The sequence below is a fragment of the Saccostrea cucullata genome, unplaced genomic scaffold, assembly GCF_032062105.1.
Source record: "Saccostrea cucullata isolate Sc308-1 unplaced genomic scaffold, CSIRO_AGI_Scuc_v1 ctg2862, whole genome shotgun sequence".
Classification (NCBI taxonomy): domain Eukaryota; kingdom Metazoa; phylum Mollusca; class Bivalvia; order Ostreida; family Ostreidae; genus Saccostrea; species Saccostrea cuccullata.
The window spans coordinates 13,572-37,343 of record NW_026919765.1 but is presented as its reverse complement, the minus strand read 5'-3'; the positions used below and the strand labels follow the sequence as shown (position 1 = coordinate 37,343).

At 31.2% G+C, this 23,772-nt stretch overlaps 2 protein-coding genes and 1 long non-coding RNA gene across 3 annotated transcripts in view; all 3 read right to left on the bottom strand.

Annotated features, from left to right (window-relative positions):
- Window positions 1-7,665, bottom strand: part of LOC134237685 (transient-receptor-potential-like protein) — a 31,071-nt gene extending 23,406 nt beyond the window's left edge. The window contains exons 1-7 of the mRNA XM_062719826.1: window positions 7,562-7,665; window positions 7,397-7,437; window positions 6,582-6,729; window positions 6,144-6,241; window positions 5,163-5,253; window positions 4,442-4,554; window positions 1,192-1,429 (exon numbers count right to left, since the gene is read on the bottom strand). Coding sequence (XP_062575810.1) covers window positions 1,192-1,429; window positions 4,442-4,554; window positions 5,163-5,241 — 430 coding nt within the window. The 5' untranslated portion in view covers window positions 5,242-5,253; window positions 6,144-6,241; window positions 6,582-6,729; window positions 7,397-7,437; window positions 7,562-7,665. The remainder of the gene's footprint in view (window positions 1-1,191; window positions 1,430-4,441; window positions 4,555-5,162; window positions 5,254-6,143; window positions 6,242-6,581; window positions 6,730-7,396; window positions 7,438-7,561) is intronic.
- A 1,836-nt stretch (window positions 7,666-9,501) lies between these two features.
- On the bottom strand, window positions 9,502-11,525 carry LOC134237679 (uncharacterized). Its single transcript, XR_009985860.1, has 3 exons — window positions 11,330-11,525; window positions 10,722-10,804; window positions 9,502-9,629 (listed from the first exon to the last, which is right to left on the bottom strand). It is a non-coding gene; the product is annotated as an uncharacterized LOC134237679 (long non-coding RNA).
- Window positions 11,526-13,297: 1,772 nt separating this feature from the next.
- Window positions 13,298-22,650, bottom strand: LOC134237721 (E3 ubiquitin-protein ligase MIB2-like). Its single transcript, XM_062719871.1, has 5 exons — window positions 22,568-22,650; window positions 20,929-21,141; window positions 20,639-20,810; window positions 14,080-14,183; window positions 13,298-13,359 (listed from the first exon to the last, which is right to left on the bottom strand). The coding sequence occupies exons 1-5, from the start codon at window positions 22,593-22,595 to the stop codon at window positions 13,298-13,300; spliced, it is 579 nt and encodes a 192-aa protein (XP_062575855.1). The 5' UTR covers window positions 22,596-22,650.
- Window positions 22,651-23,772: the final 1,122 nt, after the last annotated feature.

Sequence of the window (23,772 nt, the reverse complement as noted above, 5' to 3'; positions counted from 1 at the left end):
TCCCCTAAAGGTACTTGGACACAGATTTGAAATAAATATTTTTTCTATAATATTACGACTTACAAAAATTAATTAAAAATCTTTTTCCATTTAAAAGTTATTAAAATTTCAAATTTTGTGGAAGGTTTGATTGACACATCCTTGCACTTTCACAAATTTTAACCTTTTTCTTAATCCTTAGGTAATGTGAGTCTTATTGTATATTAATGAGAAATATTAAAACATTTATTCAAAAAAATAATTTTATTAAGAGTAGAAATGTTAGAAAGCAAAACTCCTTCACATGTAAAGTCATTCCGAACTTGCGAACAGAGTTTAGCAAATCGAGCACACTCGTATTATGTATACAGGTTTTGTAAACAGGGCACGAGTTCTGTTTTTGTTGATGTTTACAATTCACCGTGTGCGTGCACAGTCTGCTGACCACAACTGCACGGACTCAAAATATATTGTGTGTTTGTTTTTCTTTCGAACATGTCCACTCTGAATTTTCTGGATTATAGTATTAATATTTTGCAATTATACACAACGTGGTTGCCACTTTTCCTAAGGATTAAGAATAAAATTAATTTGTGAAATTGCAAGGATGTCTCAATCAAACCCTCCAAAAAATTTGAAATTTTAATATCTTTTATATGGAATAAGTTTTTTTTATTAATCTTTGTGTGAATTGCTATATGTCGTAATATTATAGAGAAAATAATAACTTCAAATCTGTGTCCAAGTACCTTTAATTATACTCGTACAGTGATAATGCAAAAAAATCTAAAAATGATATTTACGATAAACAAAGTCACACATCGTACTATCTAATGGACTATACTTGAAGGTGGTTTTTTAACCATTTTTATCATTAAAAATGACGTATCTAATTTTCTTTTTAAATGTTTTGTCTTTTTTTTATCCAAAAAAGTATACTTTAAAACATGATGTTTAGTTTTGACGTGGCGACACTTCTTTGCATAAAACTCATAAAAAATGAATTCAGTTTAAGATTATTAAACCAAGATTTTCATGCTTATTAGATTCTAAAATGTGCATATTTTGGTATATTGTATTTGATAATATGAGACAAAATATAAAATATATCGACATTGTGACATTACTTTTGGATCGACACTTGTGAGTGGAAAATGCTATAACCCGTCGTTTTGTTTTACTCTTTCTTTGGAAGAAAACACAATTTAATACCTCCAATAAGCAAAAAGCAAATAAGGGCATCAAAGGGGTAGTTTTGTTTAAGTTTGACAGCGTCAATAAACTGTAACTCGTCGTTCTTATCAGCATCATTTGCATTTGTTTCTATAACACGTCTTTGAACTTTTTGTCTCTGCCAAGGTGTTCTTAAATCAAATCGATGCTCGGTGGCTCTGCAAGATTGGTGAAATTCTTCATCGGGGGTAAGGACAAATGCAGAGTGTCCATCATTCTAAAAAGAAATACAATTTCTATAAAAATGTGATTCCTTCTTATGTCTTTGTCCTCATCTACTTTACTAATTATTCCTATTTGAGAAAGAAAGCACAAGGAATGTCACAAGGAATGAATGATTTAAAGTTTAAAACATAAACAAGACGACTGCACTTAGACTTATGAAAGGAAAACTCCAGTCATCATGTGGAAAATCTGCTGTATTAATGAAAACTATTTATCGATGCATAAAGCAAAGTATTTCAAACGTGAAAGGAATTCAGTTGAAAGACATACTCAGATAAGGAAGGTCCGAGTTTACATTCGTGGGGCACAATATTTGATTTATTGATTGGTTGACTTTATATTGTTTTACGCCGAGTCAGCAATATTTCAGCCATATTTGATGTTTTATTGTGACGTCATAAAAATTTGAGCGAGCGAAAAAAATCAAATTAATGACATGATGATGCGTAAAAAAACAACTTTAATTTATTTATTTATATCTAGAATCTTCTAAGATTATGATACTTTATGACAAAGCTCTGGAGTAAAAAAAAAAAGTCTGTCGTCAAATATGACGTGACCAGCCTTGACATAACGCAGTTTAAGTAATCTAGAGGAATAGATGCTCTTAATATTACAAAAAAATACTTGAAAAGATATGATATAATCCCATTGTTTATCCTAATCATCTAACAGCACATAATGATACTTTGAATACTGTTGTTATTTTCATATATTTTATGCATGTACAGAATGAATTAATCACGCAGCATCGGATCTACGCAGGAAAAAGGAATCACTATAACAATCAGTGATAAGATCAAAGGTACAATGGCATAGGCTAGTTTGTCTGAACTGAAATTAAAAACATCAATTGCTTATAAAGTATATATTTTGAAGAAGTACTTGGAGTTGTTACTGGTAAAAATCGCGGGTATGTTAAGGCAGCACATGGACCAGAATTCGGCGAATTAAGACTTTTTTTATGATTATGTAACACTAATAAATCGGAAAAGTCAAGCATAAAACTTTTGTTATAATTATGCATTCTATAGACTTCAATGGGATTTATACTACATGAAGCACTTCACCACGACATTACAACGTGACGTCTATAATTAGAAAATATGCCTTAATGAAAAAGTGAAAAGTTCAACACTACCCCGGGGATAATAAAGAACACGGTTCACTTTTGCCTTATTTGGCCCTGTGAATTTCTGAAAAACTGAAACTGCATAGTTTTAATTAACAAATGCATTAAATATCACTTAGATCTTTGGTAATTGCGTATCTATTAAAAATGACGTCATACTCTCGCTAGTCAATGCATTATGACGTCACGAAATGCGTCAATATCCTCATATTCTAAAAAAGTCTACAAAAACGGCCACTTTTTAAAGCTATTTTTTAAAATTCAATATAGAGCGCAACCTCTGATCTAAAATATGCAACTGGTAAATGATAGAATTCTTTCTGAAGATTAATGGACGTGTTTTATTTTTTAGATCAGAGAGTGCGCTTATATAACTTTTCTTCACTGAAAGTACTCAATTATACCGGTTTACCTAACAATTCGAGAACATTGCAGTTTTATGAAGCCAGTTCTCCTACACCTGGACATTTAGAAGAATTTTTTTAATAGAATATGGAAGTACCAAGTCTCTATTTTATTTTAATCTTTCAAATAGAATACATGTATTAAGTGTTGATCAATTAATTGGTATATCTACAGGGCCATTTTATGCACAAAGTGAACCGACTTCTTTCAATTTGTAATTATAATTATGTAAAAACATCTCTGTACCATGAAAAGAGCTGCTAGAATCCTACTGTCCTATCACAGAAATAATTATTCGACACTTTCTGACGAAACCTTCCAAAATTTTTACATTTTGTTCATAACATCGAAAAAAATGCATTAATTCCCGTAAACCATACGATTCTAGCAGCACTTTCCAAAAACAATAGAATAAAAACTTTAGATAGAAACAAAAATTAAGTTTCAAAGTGTGCGGCGTAGTGTTGAACTTTTGAATGTTATTTGTAACGAACGACAGAGGAAAGGCTGATCGGCAAGTAAACACCCTCCCTGCTTTAATTTTACGAAAAAAATGATCAAGTATATTACCATACCTTATTCATAAGCTTTATTCCCACATGAATCACACATGATATTCATTCTAAATGCTTTTAAACTCCAAAATCTTGTGTTTGTTTACATGAATTCTCGTTACGTTTCACTTTCAATCTATTACTGCATGATCAACAGTTATGACGTCACAGGTTTAGTATTTAACCCCTGTGATAACTACAGAGATCCAGAAACGACAAAATTCTTTTTGTATTATGCCTCTGCATATTTTGATTAATTTTTTCGACCTCAAATCAATCTAAGATATCGATTATAAGAAATTTTTATCTCTAAACTTCACGTCATATAGCTTACTATGACGTCATATCATATAGACAAGTAGAATATTTGGTTGTAACCTTAACCTACCTGCGTAATTTTATTTCATTTGTTATAGAATTGAAGCGAAATGGAAATTCATATCTATTGTACACATTTAAGACAAAATTTGCAAAACTTCCCTTACAGCACCGCCTATGTCTAGCTCCAAGCATATTTTGGGTAGAAGAGGTTAACATTTTTCGATGTGAATCATTTTTCCCTGAAAAAACAAGCGCTTGCCCTTGTACTATCTTGATTTCTTATATTAAGCTTAACAATTCTATACTTTAATACAAGTCACGTGACAAACAGCTGATATTTGTTATGAAACTGGTACTGTGTATCGTCCATCCCTATCATAAATAACATCTTTAACATGTATTTATTTATGCGTTGTTACATTCCTTGAAAGTAATACATATTCAACTGTGCTAGTATTTTCAAATTCTGTCCATAACATGACTTACATGTAGTAAAAAAAATCCAAAAAAGATGTTACCATTGCTTGCAAAATTAATTGAATAAAAATATGATGAACATTTTTATATAAAAGATCTTGTGAAATATGGTTACCCTGAAATACACTATAGGTGTTTTCTTTTCCGATGCGTATTTTAAAACTTCTTCACAAGACTTCCCGTTCTCAGTTGATATTATAACTGGTAACAACAAATCTTCGCAATAATCTGTTTTCAAAAAACAAATATCATTAATTTACTTTCAAATATCCACAAAATTTATTGTGATAAAAATTTTACACAAAACATTAGATGAAAAATTGACTTTTAGATATTTTAAAACACTTTTACATGGCGTGGAAAATGATTTAAGTTTTATAAAAGTTCTTCCGGCAATTCTGAAAAACTTGTTTTTTAACCAACTTCAATTTTAAGAACATTATTTTTATTTCAACAACAATAAATGTACCATATTAAAACTCATTTGATCAAATTTATCAAATGAAGTTATATGTAATTCACAAGTGTATATTGTTGAACTGGTTAAATGAAAAAGAAATATATTATAACTAAAAATATCACATCTGAGAATTTTTCTATTGAGAGGAATATTAATACAATAGCAAAGAAATATGTTTTCAGGATTCATCGACTTATCGCTACAGGAGAACGTAAATGAATAAATGTAAATAATGCATATCAGTACACAATGCATTAAACCATTCATCTGGTGACGGATATGTTTTAGTAAACAAAACAGTTAAAGACGCATCCAATCCAATTTTACTAAATTCTTTTAAATGTAGCGGAAATTCGTTTATGTATTTGCTACTTACATTCAGCCATTCTCTGGAAGTAAATGATTGTGTCTTCTTTTTCATTAGCTTCACCTCTATGAATTGTGGAGAACCCCATAGATATTAACAACTAAAAGCATTCCAAATATATTACCCGGATGGTAAAAATATATATAAAGTTAATCATTTCCTTACCACCATAAAAGAATAAATAAGAAAAAAATCTGAACAATTTTATTGTTGCACAACATTGTTTATAAAGAGTCAAAACTATTATGAGTTGCAGAAATAAGTTTTTTCTGTCATTGGGATCTTTGAAATATTGGGAATTTCCAGTATTCAAAAAAGGAGTACAAACGGCGTAAAGTAAATCCTAAATTATATGTTTAACGAGGATCGCTCACGAGATTTCAGCAGATTTTTATCTTAAGCTATTTGTAAAATAAAATCTGTAAAATATTTAATTCTTATGATAAACTTTGATTCTATGATACTACATGTATCTATCACATGTAGGTTACATGTAACTTTATTCAGTTAAAATCCAATGATTACATTCCACACCAAATACATTATTTGAGGAATTTTTATGGCGGAAGCTTTCCTGGAAGAAAATTATATTTTTCTCTCGATTGTTTTCGCATTGTCAAACAAATAGCGCCAAAGATAGCGCATTGATCATCATTTTTGTTCTGATTTTTTCATTCAGCGATATGTATTGATGCAAAAATTATACTTGATAAAAATTCTAATTAAATGTGGCAGATATGGTCTTTTTGTTCTTTAGATGACTTCTTTATAAAGTTTACCACCTTTGGTCCCGATTAAGCTTAGAGACCCTGATTTCAAAAAGAAAATTACATCCTAAAAAGATATCGTATCTAATTCTAGAATTTCTAATTAAAGGCTTTAGAGGTGAATAGTACGTTTTCCTCACCATTTTCACACCATCAGAAATAACTACAGATTTTAATCCCTCATACATAGAACATCCTTGGGGTTAGCTGAAGTAATAATAACCTTTATGACGGCGGCTTCAGTTCTGTAGTGGATGAATATGTTGTCTTCGATGAAAAGCAGCTTTTGACTCACAGAAACACATGGAGTTCTCCTTTTTTCTAAACAAAAGGTTTATATGTTAATGTATAAAATCAATGATTCATTTACTCGTTTTCAAACAAAGAAGGGTGTTGATCATACCACTTCGTGTAAGAAGATGTTTGAATAGGGAATGATGTGTATTTGGGTGAAAGGGAGGGTGTGTGTGACAGTATGTGTGAGGGTGGAGGAACATGAGTGAATGTTTACTTGCTTGTGTGTTTGAAAGAGTGAGTGTGTATTTTCTTAAATATCTTGATGATAAATATTAATTTTTAAACTCCTCTTCTTGTAAAAAAGGGGGAATTGTTCTATTGCATATCTAGTTCAAGGAAAGAAGAAATGTTCACTAAAGCTTACTTGCAAACTTTTTAATTTCCCTTAGATGTCTTCTTAGAGAATCATTTTCGTTGGTTTTGGGGTTGTCAGCAAAGATCGCATATAATCTTGGCCTTTCAGGATTTCTATGACAACTCTTTTCTTTGTTGAACCACAAACTAATCAAAGCCTTCAAAGGATGTGACAATTTCGTATATCATGTTAGATGTTGCACATTTTTAAATCCAATCATTGAATGTTATTGATTATCATTCCCCTTTGTCAGTAAAATTCACAAAAAATCGGAAAACCCTGTTGGAACTTGCCCTCTTAGAATGATTCCAAGGCATACCAAAAAGACTACTTAGCTGTTTCCGCGCAATAAAACCGTTTTTGCTGTTTTAATAGGTGGCAAAGATCTCCAGTCATTCATCCCATTTTTCAGTTCAGCAAGCTACAGAACTGCATCTTTTTCAATATAGGGACACATACATCACGGGGATTATAAGAGATGAACAGTGGTTTTCAATTTTTATATCTAATATGGGACTTTATGAGTGAGGAAGAATAAATTATGCTAAACTGAAAACATTTTTTGGTGGAAATTTTTGTTACGGTCTTCACTTAAAGTAAATGATGAGAAATGGAACTTATCTTTACCAATGTAATACGATATAACATAATTAAAAAAAAATAAGAGAAATTAAACTGTCTTGAGTTCCGTAATATATAAAAACATAGGTTTAAATAGATATTTGATTCATTCTTCAATTAAAAAACCTGAAAAATCGGGTCTAATCTGTAACAAAATCCATATATAGTATTGTATAGTTTGAAATATTAAATGCAGTACTCACTTCATAATTTTCTTCTTTAACTTTGACATATCCACGGGTATCTATACAGATTTTAAATTCAAAATAAAGAGGCTTGATATCATTATATTCAAAGAATATTACATGTATGGTGATCTTTTTAAAAATTGTCAATAATAAATAATTTTAAATAAATGACAATCTCACCATTTCCGAGGTCTGGTAAATGTTCTCTATAATATCTTTCTTCACAATCGTTATTAGATATGCATATAAGGTCAATAATATCTTGATATTCTTCACTATCTGACAAATCCCATGATACCTCACAAGCATTGCGTTCGATGTCAATTCTATAATTGCAAATCTTTTTCACTTTTCCTCTGATACCCACATCTACAACAGATTTGATGGAATAACTTTATTATTATATACATTGTACTAAATTTTATGATCCTTTCACAGTCAATCAATAGATAAAGCTGGGTTTATTATATTCTTCTATATTCATGTTTATACATTAAAAAAAAAATAGGAAACCTCATTCATATCTTCTGTTTACATTTAAAATTTAACCTGAGTTAGTCTGTTTTATTAATATATTTCCCATTTTCTCTACAGATATATTAATTTGGCATAATCCGTCTGCGTTTTTAAAGGAAAGGATATGTTTTCACCTTGAAATATCTCTTATCTCAAAACGTCCAGTTTTACAATTCAATACTTTAGCTGGGTTCATGTCAAAAGTTATATTGTTTGAGGATTCAAGATGGTTACATATACATGTATATGCTTATTGATCTTTGTACATTATTAAAACACATACCGCCTATTGTTGTAACTTCTGAATGCAAAAATATTCCCAACAGTTTCTTTTTTCTTTGCACGATATCTTCCCTTGATGTTTCAAGTGTATCTCTTTGAAAATGACCAAAAAAACACGTTTCATTCAAGGAGCTTTGTGTGTTTTTTATGAAGGGCTTAAATTTGAAATTAAATAGTTCTAAGAATATATAACAAATCAGCTACTCATAACTTAAATAATCAACCTCTAGTTTTGTTTCTTTTTTACTTGATATCATAAAATCATATTTAACACCTTTTGTTCTTGTCAACGATCCTTTTGAATTTGTGATCTATGTTATGTTCATCATTCATGTAACAGGGTGTGCAGAGATCAAAACCATGACATATTGTGCATTTCCAACGAATACCCGTGATAAGACGTGTCTGGCTTCCACATACATCACAATATGCACTGTGTTCATTTCCTTTAATACATTGAAAATACATATAAATATCTACATATAATTTTATAGGTCAATAACAGCAAGACCTTTTCTGAAAAATCAAAATCGCTCAATATAGGTAGCAAATGCAGTATTTATAACTTGTAGTGTTGATGACCACGTATCCATTAATCAAGACGTGATTTTCTCTCAGGTCATAAAAGAAATAAATTCAATTTTTGAAGATTCATGAGGTTATGAATAATGACGCTTCATGTCGTTAGCGCTTCATGATAGATATACCTGCGTGAAGCGTTGTTGTTCAAATACCTAATGAATCTTCAAAAATCAAATTCATTTCTTATATTTACATTATTTTTCTGATAACTTGCCAATTTACGCCATTCAAGTGTCATTTTCTAAAATCGGGTAAGTAATTGACACTTAAGTTGATGAAACAAGACTTTCAGCTATCTCGTTAAAAGTCATCATTTTCTAAGTTCTGCATTTTATACAATGACCTTGTAAGAAGATGCAATTTATCATTCAGTCAAATGCTGACTGAAGTTTTTGATACTAATAGTTAGTTCATTATTCATAACCTGAATTGACGACGTATCTTTTTTAAAGGTAAGGGTTGTAAAGGATTCGAGTCTTGAATCAATGATTCTAAAGGAATTCAGTTACATGAATAAGGATTTTATCAGGATTTTTACATTAAAACCATGATCTAAAATGTACTTTATGTTTCGTTTAGATTACTGAGCCAATAGGACAAAATCATTATCGCGCAGTAACGGGATATAGATATTGCTTTGTGTTTGTTATGAAAAAATCACACGGAAAGTTTTGTCCTAAAAAGTCACTTATTCTTATTTCTACACTCAGAGTATGATACCAAGGTATGACAAACCTATTTGGCTGTTGTCATACAGTTTTATTTCATGGATTGGAGGTGCAATGACAGAACCGTCATCTAATTGTACTTCAATTCCCATCTCAAGTGTGTTATCAGTGGTTTTTGTATCCTCAGATTTACTCCTCTTCTGAAAAATGCACAAAAAATGTGCCGTAATTTCTATAAGGTTAAATTTAGATTATAAACCTGAATTATTCATAGCTTAATTTGAGCTGCATGTAAAGACATGCTTCTGATTAGAATATCTATCACATAAGTGTGGATGATATAGTCTGTTGGATAAACTTATGCTTTATAAACGGGTAATAGCTTTATCAATAGCACTTCAGGTTTTGACACGATCAATCGCTTCAAGAGTTTTATTTTATTGAAACATTTTTTTTGAAAATTATAGCCCTAATAAAATGAATGATACAGAGTAATAATATCGTTAAAAACAAGAAAAGACTCGTATATGTCAAAGATTAGTCTTCTTTTATTAAGGAACCTGTTTTAGTTACTTGACAACAGATGCCCCCCCCCCCCTTTTTCAAAGATTTTATGGGAAACTGAAGCCTAGCTGTTAAGTTGTTACAAGTTTCCTTTAACATCTTCAATAATGCCTTCTTACATTATACTATGTATGCCTATCTAGTAATGTAGGTATAACTAACCATATGGATCAAAAATGAATCGACAGGTAGTATGGCCTTGCCTATGCACGTTAATTTTGTACTGCCATCGTACAGAGAAGTAATTTTCACGATCCCACGGTCCTTACGACTCTCAATCAGAAGTTCGCATGATGTAAAGTTCAATCAATTGTCACAAAATGATTTCAAAGACGCAGATAGCAGAATTTCTAAATTTTGAACATGATCTACTTTCTTTGGAGGCATTGCAACATCAACGATGCGATGTCATCAAGTTATACGTCATCAATTGAATTAAGCAATCATTCATGTAGTTTTGCAGTTGACGTCTCAAAGTTTTGTTCAAACCAAAAGTCGTATGAGATAAATAGAACAACTATCATTGTGTGATTTGATATCTGCTTTATCAAACGAGTTGAAATGGTGTATATTTGCTCGGCAAGCCTCGTGAATATATAACCATTTCAAGTCGTTGGATAAAGCCAATTTCAATTCACACAATATAGATATCCTCTATTTATCCAACCATTTAAGTTACGATGACATTAATACAGAACATTTTAGATAGTTATTAATAAATTATAAACCTTGACGTTGATGATTGTCCCAAGTATACCCTCGCCATTGTTGGACGATGTATACACAACTCTCATTCCTTCTTTTGCCAACCCTGAAATACATTAATTTTTGCAGATCACAAATATCGTTATTTTCCAAAATGTAGAAGAAAAGAAAGAAAGAAAGAGAGCATGTATATAGGTTCATGTAAGGGTTATTTTGGCCCTGATATTTACAATGAACTTGTCAGCAAATACAATTTATCATTTAGTCAGGTGCTGACTGAGGTTTTTCATATGTATTGTTAGTCCATTATTTATACACTGAATTGACGACGGATTTTCCGTTATTTCCTGATCATGACAAGGAGCACTGATTCGTCTGCTCCCATTTTGTTTTGTTTTATGGACTTTGAGGTTGAAAACTCTTCGTTATATTCATATTTTTCCTTTCCCATATTGTGCAAGGAAATGATTTTTACCGTTTAAGATACTCGTCTTGAAAGTTGTGTTTTCGGAAATACAACTGTTTGGGTTTTTTTGTTTTGTTTCGGAATTTGACCACTGACGACAAAAGTAAAATTGGGGAGAATAACAAAATTCCCTTTAATATAGTAGTAAAATAAACAATAACTAACTTGATGTCATGTTTGGTAGGTGTTCTTCGTAGTAACTGGAGGAATCATTGTTCTCAGAGCTTGTGTACTTGATATCAACCTTGCCCTCTCGTCCCAAGCGGTATCTCCGAGGTGGTTCCCCATTTTCAGTTGTAACAAGTACGTCACATTGATAAAGGGTAAACTTTTTACCAATATATGACCATGCAGTGCCTGAAATATTACGAGAAAAATATTTAATCAATATGAAAAAAGAACAAAAAATTGTGTTGTCATACTTAGGGTTGGATACTATATATACATTTATCAAATAAATCTTGTCTCACAACGGTACACTCTACCCCGAATTTTAAAAAGGGTGTAAACAGAAGATAAAGGTATTGAATTCCATACATTGGGTACATGTACCCAATTTTACTAATTAACTGCTTTGTAAACAAATGTTCTAAAATTTTACTTTCTGTTTAGATCTATTCTTATACAACCTTCATTACAACAAAAGAAATACCAAAATCCCATATACCTCCGACATAAATTTGAGATCAATTTCCAAATTCACCTACTTTTTTTAAATAGACATCAGGTTGGACCCCTTGTCAATCAGATGTATTTAGATGGTATTTGAAACGCGATGAAGATATGCATTATCTGCACAATCATTTTAAAAGAGGTTTTCTTACTCCTTATCAAAGGTATGAGGGTTGATCCAAAAGTAATGTCACAACCTCGATAAAATTGCTAAAATTCGATGTAAATTAACGAAATTATATGTAATCGAAGCTATATTTATTCAAATAAGTCCTGAAAAATCAAACAAAAATTAATGATACTTTTCAAAATATCGAATTATAGACAATGTGCAATTATGGCAGTCAGCGTACCTAAATAACGTCATATGATGGATACACGCCGTCATACACTCTTGAAAAGTGAAAATGCTTCCCCTCTGTGTAATTAAAAATATTTGAGATTCACGAACACAATTACAAACATTTTTTTAAAGAATAATGAGAACACATTGTATATGTATACTTACTCTAAACCTAATCTAGTTCTCTGTCAATATTCATTAAAGTACAATAAGACAAACTTCAAGTTTCCCATATCGCGCTAACCGTCTAACCGTCTCTCCTTTTTGGACAACATCAGACATCATTGAACGTTTCCGCCCTACCTCCCTCCTTGGCCTATCTGTTCTCTGCTGATCATTCAGTAACCCTTGACCCGCTTAAAATTACTAAAACCATCTAAAATCAAGTTTATTGCTTTCATTCTATCCGCTGTGTGTCTGATTTATTCATCGTAACTGTTTCTACAGGCGATTTCCCAATTTTGAAGCAAACAAAGCATTACAGATCGTTTTTTAATAAGCAGTTTTTCTCATTTCCTTTGTTCAATACTGCAGAATAAAATAACAATGTTTAGAATTTAAAAAATGGCGTCATTTTATTTTCATATTAAAAGTAGAAATTGTAAAAATGTGTCTTTTAAAATATTAGACGACTGGACGCTTATAAGATGCTTTTTAATGTTTTTATCTTTCTTCATTCTAACAATTTACACTTTATAACTTGACATTTAGTTGTGATGCGGCGACATCCCTTATGTTGAATATTTTAAACGTCTAGTTAATTCAAGTATACGTACATTATTAAATGAAACTTTCAATTTTGATTAGATTTATTGTTTTGCATCGTTTTGTATATCATATTTGATAATATGACGCAAATATTAAGAATATTGACAGAGTGACATAACTTTTGAATCATCCCTCGTAAAAAGTAGACATACGAGCACTTAAATGTTGTTGGTGACTAAGTAGCTTCATACAACCAAATTAGAGAAAAAATTGTTTAAATTGAATGCAAAGGGCAAATATGCAATGAGTTTTGTTGTAATTTCAGGAAAATTTTCTCTGTTCGTTACAGATTAATAATTGTTGAAACTCCCCCAAAATTTAGATTTTTGATTGAAGATTGTCGAAAACACTTATCTGAACTTTTCATTAAGTTTATCAAAGAAGTACTCGAGGACCTCCTCTTTCACTACCACTGAAGGGAAATTAGGTACATTACCTTGAATATTTAGGACAATTAAATCATTTTGACCGGACATGGCTTTAAAGGTCTTGTAAATAACATATCCCTTATGGTATCTTCATTTCATTGATTATATTGAATAATGTATATAGAAAATCTCACCAGAAGATGGGTTCCCAATGTATTTACGAGATTTTGTATCTTACCTTTAGCCTCAATATAGGACCAATCTCAGAATCTTTTTAAAAGGATGCATGATATCGAGTCTTTGACCAATAAGTCAATAAAATATAGATAGCAACTGTTCCTTGGGCAAGTACATAAGTACTCGCCACATTGTAAGTTGTTGGTTCTTTGGACAAGACAATGAAAACCGAATCTCTATGTTACGGTAGGATTTGGCACGATAAAGATCCCTCGATGCTCAATGGCCCTGAATGCTATTTAATGGTATGAATTTGAAACTCTTTCAACGGTGACATCGGACTTATGGTGACGTCTTTACATGAATGAAAAAAAAAATATCGAATGGGATGTAAGACATCATACAATCAATGATTTTAATTTGCATATTACAAAGACTCTGATACATATCTAATGCCATTCTAAGCGATCTACTTCGGCTTACAGGATAATTTAACTTCTATTAGAATCACATAATTTATCGTAAGAAAACATCAACTGTATATTCATAGATGAAAATTAGGTAATGTAAGTAGGTAATGTAGGTACCTGTCTCTTCTTTCGTTGTGTAATCTCGTAGCTTTACGTCTGCACAGGGCAAAATTCCACGAGCTTCAACAGGTTGCAAATATTTTCGCGGACCAAGCTCAACACTTTAAATTGAATAGATTTGAAATTGAAAGTATAAACACCTTAGAAGTAATAAAAAGACTACTTTTTAAATTTTAGTCATCATAACATTCTGTAAATTATTCTAACAGGATTAAAAAGCTATAGATATATATAATTATTTGCATCCAAAGTATTTTTCCCTTTATTTCTTGTGAATACCCTTGCCATTAAGCAGTACATGAACACTAAGCAAGCTACGCAGCACAGTTAAGGTTACAAATGGAAATATCGGCGATTTTTTAAAAATAAAAAATACGTACTTTAATAGGATGGTCGATTCTTTTTAGGAGTTCACTGATATCAAATAAATGTAATGAGGTTTAAATCTACATATTGGGACATTTAGATTTTTTTTATTTAGACTTGTTATGTAATGTCGACGTCACATAACTTTGGCAATTATACTTGCAGTTCAGAGGTCATCTTTAAATTTTAATATTGCAAGGGCATTACCAAGTTAAAAATCTAAGTATATTGTATAATCCTTTTTAACAATATATTTATTTTGTGAAAAGTGTTGCAAATCTATATAGATTCCCTTTTTTAATTGGTAAAATTTAATTTGTTGGACGGTAGGTTGAATATTTTGCTGGTCAACTACATTAAAATAAGCTATAATTAATTTATTTGCAAGATTTCAGGAGGTTCACAGCGCTTTTCAAATATCTGAATGATTGATTTTATGTGTAAAATTTTAACAAGATATATTGAGGGTAGGCCCTTGCAATAAATCGATTTCTTAGGGCCCTTCCATTACTTTTTCAATGAATCTGCATACAAACACACGACAGTATCTCTTGTCTTGAGAATGTACGTAGAGTTTATAAATAAAATATTAAAATAGACATCGTATACAAGTTAAAAGCTTTATATTTTACAGCAAAAATATTTTCTTTGAGAACAAAAGACATTTTTCATTGTACAAAATATGACTTAATCAGCCTCTCACTATGTACAAACGGCGTCATTTTTGCAAGATGAGGTCACATTGACAAGTGCATTATGATCGATGAATCGTTTAAATACTGTTGTGTGGAATTTAACAAACGACAAAACTGCATGTTATGGTTAGTTTGTATGTAGTATACAGCTATCCAGCTGTTTGAAGTGGCAAATAATTTCATTTTGTGGTATTTAGAAGACATTATATTATATGTGATGTCATAGTAAACATTTCCCGTACAGGAAGGATATGGAAATAACGAACAGCATTCAATCTCAACGTCCATTAAACAATATACAAAATAAGAGCAGAGCAAACACAGACCTCCGAAACATCAGAGGTGGGATCAGGTGCCATGGAGGAGTGAGCATCCCCTGCCGACCGGTCACACCCGCCGTGTGCTCGTTTTCATAATCAGGAAATAACGGAAAACATCCGTCGTTAATTCAGTGTATAAATCATGGACTGACAATTGGTATGAAAAATGTCAGTCAGCATTTCATTCAATTATAAATTGTATTGGCTGACAAGGTAAATGTATCGATCATAGAATTTACGAAATGATGACTTTAAACGAGACTGTTGATATTCTTGTTTCATCAACTTGCTTGTCAATAATTTACCTCGTTTAAGAAATTGTTCATACGTAGAGCATGCTCTTGCGTATCGAATCAACTGAGATATATATACTCCGTATGGAGGTGATTACCATTAGTTTCCTTTTCAAGGAAAATATCCAAGTATGAATCAGACGTGTTGGACTCTGTGGTATCTTTTATCTCAAGCTCACCCCAGGATATATCATATTTGACGTAGGAATGGAAATCATCATTATTAATTGACAATACGTCGTCGATATATCTAAATGTATAGTTGAAGGCCACAGCAAGCGTTTTCTTCTTTTCACGCATATGATGTTGCATAAATTCTGCTTCATATATATAAAAATAAGTCTGCTTATAACGGAGCGCAATTTATTCCCATGGGAATTCCAATAGATTGTTGGAATACCTGGTCTCCAAAAACCACAGAGATATTGTCAAACAGAAACTTAAGCGTCTTCTTGATCTCAACTTCAGAGTAATTATGTGTGCAATCAGAAGCTGTTTAAACAAAATAATTTTTCAAGTGACCAATGACGAGGTTAGTAAGTTCCATTTTTGTAGAAGAAGCAGCTGTCAATGATATCAAAAAGCCTGGATTTTAATTTGTCATGGGGAATTCCTGTGTATAAAGTTTTTAAGCTGTAGATTTTTGTAAAGTCTTGTGATTTCAAATTGTCCAAAAGTTCTTTAGAATTTTTAAGTATCCACATCTGATTCACACCACTTCTTGAATATATAGTTGTACAGTACTCTTGAAGTTTTTCTTTCACTACTGTCAATATTTTAGTGAGAAGTACCGAAAGAGGCTTGGCTGAACACTTATTGGAACCTGCAATGTATCTGTTTGTAAGGATTCTTATGTAGTTTCGGAATCCAAAATATATATAAGGTAGTTCAAATTCATTTTGACTCTGTCGAATATTTAAAGTATTCAAAACAGCCCCGTCTCCTTACTGTAACCTAAACTGTGCTGCACACATGCGTATATTTCTTGAACAATTACTGTTCCTTCACCATGTTCACTTATGAATACAATTACATATTTCTCTTAAATACAATATTTAATCAAATTTAATTCACTTTGAGTGATTTTTGATACAGATACAAATATAAACATTAAAATGCTCTCTTTGTTCGTTAGTACGGGAAATAACGTTGAAGCTGTTGGAGACAAAACTCACATAACACACTAACGAGAGTTATTTTTTTCTGCAGCAATTACGACATGAGCTCCTGAAGTAACAACCAAAGAAAGCATTTTATGAAGAAATTTCAAAATGAACGAAATGAAAACGAATAACGACAGTTTGATAATATGCTATAGCCAGTCTGTTCGACGTGAATAAGTCTTCTCCAGTAGCAAACAGAAACACAGGTTTTGATTTTTTCCAGGCAAAAAACATTAAAAACGTCAGAAATTTCAATTATACATTTTTGTAATTCAGAAAAAAAATTATGTTCATAATTGCAAATGCAGAGTAAAGAAAAACAAATGTGTGGATTGAGCAACTTTTTAACATCTAAATATGACAAGATCTTTAAAACATTTTTCAATAATAATTTCTATAATAATATGAAAAAAAACAATTTAAGAATTTAGAATATAATTACACAATAACTGTTTATTTTATCCACAATAAAAATGTATATAATCAGCGATTATGACGTTATATGTCTTTTTAGTCAGATGACATGTTCCCTGTCTCACCTTAAAGAATCATTATATTGATTCAAAGTTGGTAATAATTATTCATAATTCATAGTTCATAATTGAACATTCCTTTTGTATTTGTTGAGGCTTCTATCCCTGAGCAAAGTGTTAAACACAGTAACACAATTTCATTATCCTGAATACCGAAAGGTGTCTAGATGAACTATAATAAGCGACGTCCTTACTTATATATGAGATAGTTGTCTTATACGTCTGCATAAAGCAAAATTGGGATACCTTTTCAACATTTACCTTATGCATTTGAAATCTTGACCTTTTTTCCTGTTTTCTTAACTTTAACCTTGCATTAACCAAAGCTTAAATACAGTAGATTGCCAAATAATAACGATCTTTAAAATTGATTTTGTTAACTATTCATCATTTCTCCGCCAAATTTAATCAATCACGAATGCTATCATTATTTTTTAAAATTATTAAATGCCTATGCCAATTAGAAGATTTACTTCTTGCAGCGTGCAATTAAAACTATCACGATCGATATTTTTGAAAAATCGATAAATTTAACATCTTAGAATTAATACTAGTATGACCTACAGAAGATTGAGCCAACTAGAGTTAGGACTTCATGCTTCACATAAAACATGATCGTAACCTTTGAACGGTTAGTCATAGACCTCTCATACTGCATATTGGCAAATGATTGGTTTTCATTTTTCTTGGGTTGTGCTTTATCAATTTTCCACGAAATTAAACACATCGTGACTGGTTATAATATTTTTAAAACGTCTAAATCTTTATACCAACTTTGAATCAATCTCATGATTCTTTAAGGGGAGACAAGGAACATGTCATCTGACTAAAAAGACATAAAACGTCATAATCGCTGATTATTTACATTTTAATTGTGATTAAAATCAACAGTTATTGTGCAATTATATTCTAAATTCTTAAATTGTTTTTTTTTCATATTATTATAGAAATTATTATTGAAAAATGTTTTAAAGATCTTGTCATATTTAGATATTAAAAAGTTGCTCAATCCACACATTTGTTTCTCTTTACTCTGCAGTCTGACGTCAGTGACGTCATAGACGTGACGTAGTGTTTGAATTCTCAGGGCAGCGAGATCAAGCACACACACCCGTCATGATCAGCTTTATTTCATTTTAAACAGGTCACAGTCAAGTTATCGTGATAAATTTCTGAAGCAGATTTTATTAGATAATAATATTTTTTCGTGTTTAGTAGCAGAGATTTTCTCTACTTAGATAATTTTGAATATTTATGTTTTTGTGTGACATCACAATGATTTCCTCCACTCAGAAAATGCAAACGTGAGGCGTTTTTATTATGCTTACGTCTAATTTAACGATGTCATGTGCGATATTGAGGTAGGCCTTACCCTGTTATATTTCTGCAGTAAATAAATACGATGAAGGACTGACATTCAATCGTAAATTTAGAAATGTTTATTCACATTATTTTTTTTCCAAATGAGGTTTTTGTCGTTGAATATGCCTTGAAAATTGCAGAAATTATCCAACCCAAATACTATAAAAAATTAAAACCATTGCTTTCAGATAATTTAAACACTATGAATATTCTGAAATATTTGAGTATATAGTGTTATCCATCATATTTATCATATGGGCGTAAAATTTCGAATTATGGACCCCGTAATGGGCCTGTAAACATGAAGTATCTACCGGGTAAACTCCATACAAACTTTTAACAGGGCGATATCTTTTAAATAAGTCAAGAAATCCCATGACAGGACCGTTTTAAAATGTTAAATACATATCAAATTAGCAATATGAAAAATACGAAAAAAATTCATTGACAGGAATTTTTTAAGGTAAAGGTCCTGTTCCCTCTTAGATGAAAACAATCGCGATTGGTACTTTTTGGAGAAATAGTTTAACTTTGATGAATTCAAATAACTTACAATTTTTTTTACATATATACTAGAGACAAAACTTTTTCTGAGTATGACTTGCAACTGAAAGACGGCAACCCTCTCCGCATACTGCCTAACTGGGACAAAAGTGTTTCAAAAGCACAAATTTTCATTATGTATCTAACGTATGCTTATTTAAAAGAATAATTTATTGGTCTTAAAAGCTTTAATACTATTCTTTTTCTCCTTAAATATCTCTTAATATTGTTGATAAATAAACAATATGTGGTATTGTAACAGATGACGATGAAGAGAACAAGAACAAAGATAAATCTTTGCACATAGCATACAGCACACCCCGAGAATTTCAGAAGTGGGATCAGTTGTCAAGAAGATTCTTATCGACTAGTCCCAACCACAGTTTTTTTTTTATTTACCGGTCAGGAACAGAATATTTCCTAGCTATATTAGACTCTAAAAAGTGTAGGAAAGGTCAGACAAGGTACATGAATGACTCTATGAAATGTTAGATTTGAAAGCATTTGTTCAAAGTTTCTAAGTATCAACTTGTGTGTCAGTATTCTGCCAAGTTTAAAAAAGTGTTAATACTTAGAGCATGATTTTGTGTAATTTCATTGAATAAGGTTATAGATTTATTGATTGATTGTATACTGTTTAAAGCCCCTCTCCAGAATATTTCACCGATATGAAGACGTCACCATTGCCGGTGAAGGGCCGCAAATTTAGGTCTATGCTAGGCATCAGGGATCTTTATCGTGCCACACCTGATGTGACACGGGGCCTCAGTTTATACGGTCTCATCCGAAAGACCGTCCCATCTAGTCACCTTTTACGACAAGGAAGGGGGTACTGAGGACCTATTCTAACCCGGATCCTCACGGGACAATAAGTTAATAGACAATGAATACAAGTGTAAGAATAGTACATAAGGGAAATTAATGACAAGAAATTAAGTTATTTTTTTACATACAATTCAGTGCTAAGTGAAAAAGAAAAGATTTGGTAGACCAATGATCTAGTTTTCTAAAAATGACTAATAAAGAATCATAATTCCATAACTCTGACGAGTTGTTTTATACATGTACCTCCGATCCATATCTTATATATGCGTTGACGTCAAAAAAGGTCTAGCGTTTAAAGGATTGCTATTTTTGTGTCTTCATAATATGTTAACATTCAATTTAACTCTATTTAGTTAATTCCATATATTTTCGTATACTAGTATTAAAAACATATCCTTAGAGTGAACATTTATAGATATTTTTTCTACATACAATGTGAATTGAAAGAAAATTTACCTTATGGAATCTTCTTCCAGTTTCCGTTCAAATACATGAGACAAATCATCCTCATTACTCATGTAGCAGTCGGAACAAAGATCAAAGTTTTCGCACTGTCGACATTTCCATTTCATTCCATATATTGGTGATGTATAACATTCGTCACATGTATAATTTCGGTGTTTTGCACCTGAGAGAATTATGTTCATTACTTATATTTGAAAAAATTCGTCGTTTTTTGTTAGGTTTATTTGCAGTCACCAACAAATATTATATAATGTAAAAAAAATATTGAAAACCTAACTTACCTGTCTGAGCGTTGTCAAACAGTCTCAAATCAAATTTTTTATCTTTTCCTATCCGGTAGTTTGACCGTTTTTCTTGAGAATCCCATTGAACTATAACCATTTCTTTCTCATGGTTAACAAACATCACAGTTCCAATATTTCCTTCCCCTCCATCTGCGTCATCATACTTCCAGTCTTTTCCTCTAACCACTCTTTGTCCAATTTTAACTTTAACTACGAATTTTAAGAAACTATTTGTTTTATATACGTATAACATTTTGCAAAATATCCATTCATACTGGTTTTTTTTTTTTACTTTGACGTAAATGGACCTTTATCCATATACAGCCGTCGTTTGGCAAATTCCGAATAATTATAACTAATTTTGAAGATGTAAAAAAAGTAAATTGATACCAGTGCTATGAATATTTATGTATGATTGTTTGAATTATGTGAAGTTTTGATTTTTTAGCGTCGGTTTGTGTTCGTTATTATACTTGACAAAGTCTTCATTTCTATAAAGGCGTCCATATTTCAAATAAAACAACATTCCTTGGTATGGTATCGAAAGTAAGTCTGATGCATAATTTACAAATCCCCCCCCCCCCCCCCCAAAAAAAAAAAATTGTCGAAAAATAATAAATTAAACCATTGGAAAATATCGAAATATTTTCGTGTTATCATGAAACATATGGAAATAATAAACAGTTTTCAAAATCGAAAGTCCATAAAACAAGACCAGAGCAAGTACGGACTTCTTAAACATCAGAGGTGAAATCAAGTGCCATGGAGGAGTGAGCATCTCCTGCTGAACGGTCACACCCGCCATGTGCTCCTTGTCATGTTCGAGTAATAACTAAAAATTCGTCGTCAATTCAGTGTATAAATTGTGGAATAACAATTAGTTTGAAAAATATCAGTCAGCAATTGTATTTGCTGACAATGTCATTGCTTCGACCATAGAGCTTACGAAATGGTGACTTAAAAGGAGACTACATAAATTTTATTTCTTCAACTTGATTGCTAATAATTTACCTCGTTTTAGAAATTGTTCATAAGTAGAATCTGCTCCTGTGTATTGAATCAACTGCGAGATGTAAACACCATATGCAGGTAACGAAGGTGTATTGCTGCATAAGTAATGGAAGTTGACGATAGAAAAGTTAGTCATCCCATTCATCATAGAGCTTGGTTGTTAGATTATCATTACCGCCTTTTTAAATTGCTGTGTTATCTATTATTTTAGGCTAACCAGGATATATATCATCGATAAAGGAATGGAATACACAGATACAGTGTGTAACATATCCTTAAATTTTTCGCTCAAGAGGAATTCGTGCTTAATTTAAACAGAATTTATGTAAAGTCAGAAAATGTTTCTTAATATCGCTGCAAAAATTATTCATTATATTTTTAGCAAATACATATCTATCTAAAATGTAATTGAAATAAAAAAAATCACTTCTTGTCAGAAAAAGGTATTTAGCTTGGCGTATAGAAAAAATTATCCTTCTTGGTATCTAATGCTTTAAAAGCTTCTAAATATTTGGTGTTTTTGTTTGAATACAGTAATCTAGATGAATTGCACTTATGCATTATGTAAATGCTATAGCAATATAGGAATTCATCTACTATAATTATGTTACTTTTAAACAAATACCTCCTTCAAAACGATCTTCTATATTCATTCCAGCAAATGTTTTGCATTTTGAAACTGTAAATCTCACAGATGGATAATCTTGTACCTCCTGCAATAGATGCCCGTGACGAATGTAAAAAAAAACTAAATTAAATATTCAATATCTTTGGTTTATTAAACAACACCATTGCAAGTATATCTATATTTGATGAATGTCTCAGTGCAGTACCATTTTATAATCAGATGCTAAGATGAGACAGTAATACCTGCACTAATGTTTGTGACTTTAAATGAACACTTCTTCATATTGGGCTTACCAAAGAAAATTTCAAAATAATTCTATAATTCACTTTAATTGGTAATACACATTTGGCGGGCATCATGCCCTACAGATATACTAGTATTCCAGTATTTCGAAGCATGACCTAATAGGGTAGGGTTAAGTCTCAATGAATGATGAAGATAAAAAAAAACCAGATAATCAAAATTTCTTTAAAAAAAAACAGCAAGAGCATTGTTTATATGGACACATTTTAAAGAAGTGTACATAAAAGTTTGTAGAAACCATGACCCCGTACATTGTTGGGGTGATTATTGTCGTCCATATTTGCCACGAACATGAAAATACAAAGTAAAATCATCTTTAAAATAATCACGGTTTGAGGCATCACATTTAACTAAAGGATGTTTTGAGAATCAGTGAGAGCATTTAAACATGTTTAATAAAAAAAAAGATAACGGAGATCATAATTTGAAAAACTAGAAATACGTCCATAAGATATGATTGCCAAGCCGAATATAATTACCAAGAAAATTTGTTGTGGTGTATGAATTTTGATGAGAATATCTTGAACAATTTCCTTTAATTGAAACAAATCTAAAAAAAGGGATGATATTTCAACAAATTATGTTTATGTGCGTATAATTATATAAATATATCTTAATTTGTTACTTAAAATCTAAATATTAAACATTAACAATAATTCTACTACGCTTATTGCCAAGATCAAAGAAATGCTGCGAACATTATTCTACAATAAATCACAAACGTCATAAAAATTATTAGATAAGAATCACGTATCAATCCTGTGCAGCTGAAATATATATATTTGACTTAGATTGAAATACGTTTTAGACCACATCGTTGCTTGCTTCGAGTTTTGTAGTCTACACACGTGCACATTTCATAAAAAAGCTTATGAATGTCGGTTTTTATAGAAAAACAG

What these genes read in the sequence shown, in the direction of transcription:
- LOC134237721 (XM_062719871.1), bottom strand. Translation starts at nt 22,595, where the DNA reads ATGAATATAGAAGATCGTTTTGAAGGAG. An exon ending in GTTTGACAACGCTCAGACAG is followed by an intron (nt 20,811 to 20,928) that starts GTAAGTTAGGTT and finishes TAATTCTCTCAG; the next exon opens with GTGCAAAACACCGAAATTAT. An exon ending in CTGGAAGAAGATTCCATAAG is followed by an intron (nt 14,184 to 20,638) that starts GTAAATTTTCTT and finishes TTCAATTTAAAG; the next exon opens with TGTTGAGCTTGGTCCGCGAA.